Here is a 973-nt window from a genome sequence, read left to right as displayed (position 1 = left end):
CACACACACACACACACACACACACACACACTCCTCTCACCTTTCAGCAATGGTGAGCTTCCCTGTCTAAGTATAAAGTGATGGGGGGAGAGAGGAGGGTGTTGAGATGGGAGGGAGGGAGGTTGTGATGGGAGGAGGGGTGGGCAGGGGGTGGAGGGCGGGAGGAAGGACTCACAAGCATCACAATCCTCTGTCAGATGGGCTGGAAGCTCTCTAGAGCAACAGATAGCAGCAGGAGACAGAAGAAGACAGGAGGAAAGGAAGGGGGGAACCTGCTCTCCTCCTCCCCCTGGACTGGCGCTGGGGTCCCCCAGCCTTGAGGCGTCTCCCCCTCCTCCTCTTCCTCATGCTTGCTACATTTGCTCTGAAACTTGCTGCAGCACCTCTAGTCCGTGGGAAGCGCCGTCTGGATGCGTGTGGATGGGAATGGAGGTGCGGTGCTGCCCCCCTTCCACAGAGGTTTATGATTGCTCTGTACCTGCACTTGGGTGCACGTGTGCACGTGTGTGTATGTGTGTGCGTGTGTGTGTGTGTGTGTGTGCGCGTGCGTGTGTGTGCTTGCACTGATGGAGCTGCGTGAGCATCTCTGGGATTCCTGCTGCTGCTTCAGCGCATCGCTGATGTGAAGATGGAAAGACTCCAAAACTCTGCCAACATGTGAGTTTTTTGATGAAACAAAAGGAGACAAACAGAGACGGTACAGGTGCGTGACCCCCCACCCCACCCCACCCCCGGTCAGTCCACGATGGGTCCAGCATGGCTTCTTCTTCTGCTCCCCTCCCTCCTCAGAGCACATGTGACTCCAGACATCCCACTAGGAGTCATGCTGACGGCCGACAACAGCAGTGAGTCCCAAACCCCAAGAACCGGAGAGCCAGATGCCTCCACCAGCCCCACTACATCCTCCAACCCCCCTCAGCCTTCTGGCTTTGTTGTGACCCCATCAGAAGCTCCCTCACTGGAGGACGACTGG

At 57.3% G+C, this 973-nt stretch overlaps 1 protein-coding gene across 1 annotated transcript in view; it reads left to right on the top strand.

Moving 5' to 3' along the window:
• The first annotated feature begins 205 nt into the window (after positions 1-205).
• gpr179 (G protein-coupled receptor 179) overlaps positions 206-973 on the top strand; it is a 19,969-nt gene continuing 19,201 nt past the window's right edge. Inside the window, exon 1 of the mRNA XM_086212425.1 lies at positions 206-973. This exon is cut by the window's right edge and continues 683 nt beyond it. Coding sequence (XP_086068551.1) covers positions 746-973 — 228 coding nt within the window. The 5' untranslated portion in view covers positions 206-745.

This window comes from Aulostomus chinensis, chromosome 8 (genome assembly GCF_037954235.1).
Source record: "Aulostomus chinensis isolate RoL2024-O1b breed Wild chromosome 8, RoL_Achi_v1.0, whole genome shotgun sequence".
Lineage (NCBI taxonomy): Eukaryota > Metazoa > Chordata > Actinopteri > Syngnathiformes > Aulostomidae > Aulostomus > Aulostomus chinensis.
The sequence above is the reverse complement of the archived record's forward strand: the minus strand, read 5'-3'. Positions and strand labels throughout refer to the sequence as shown.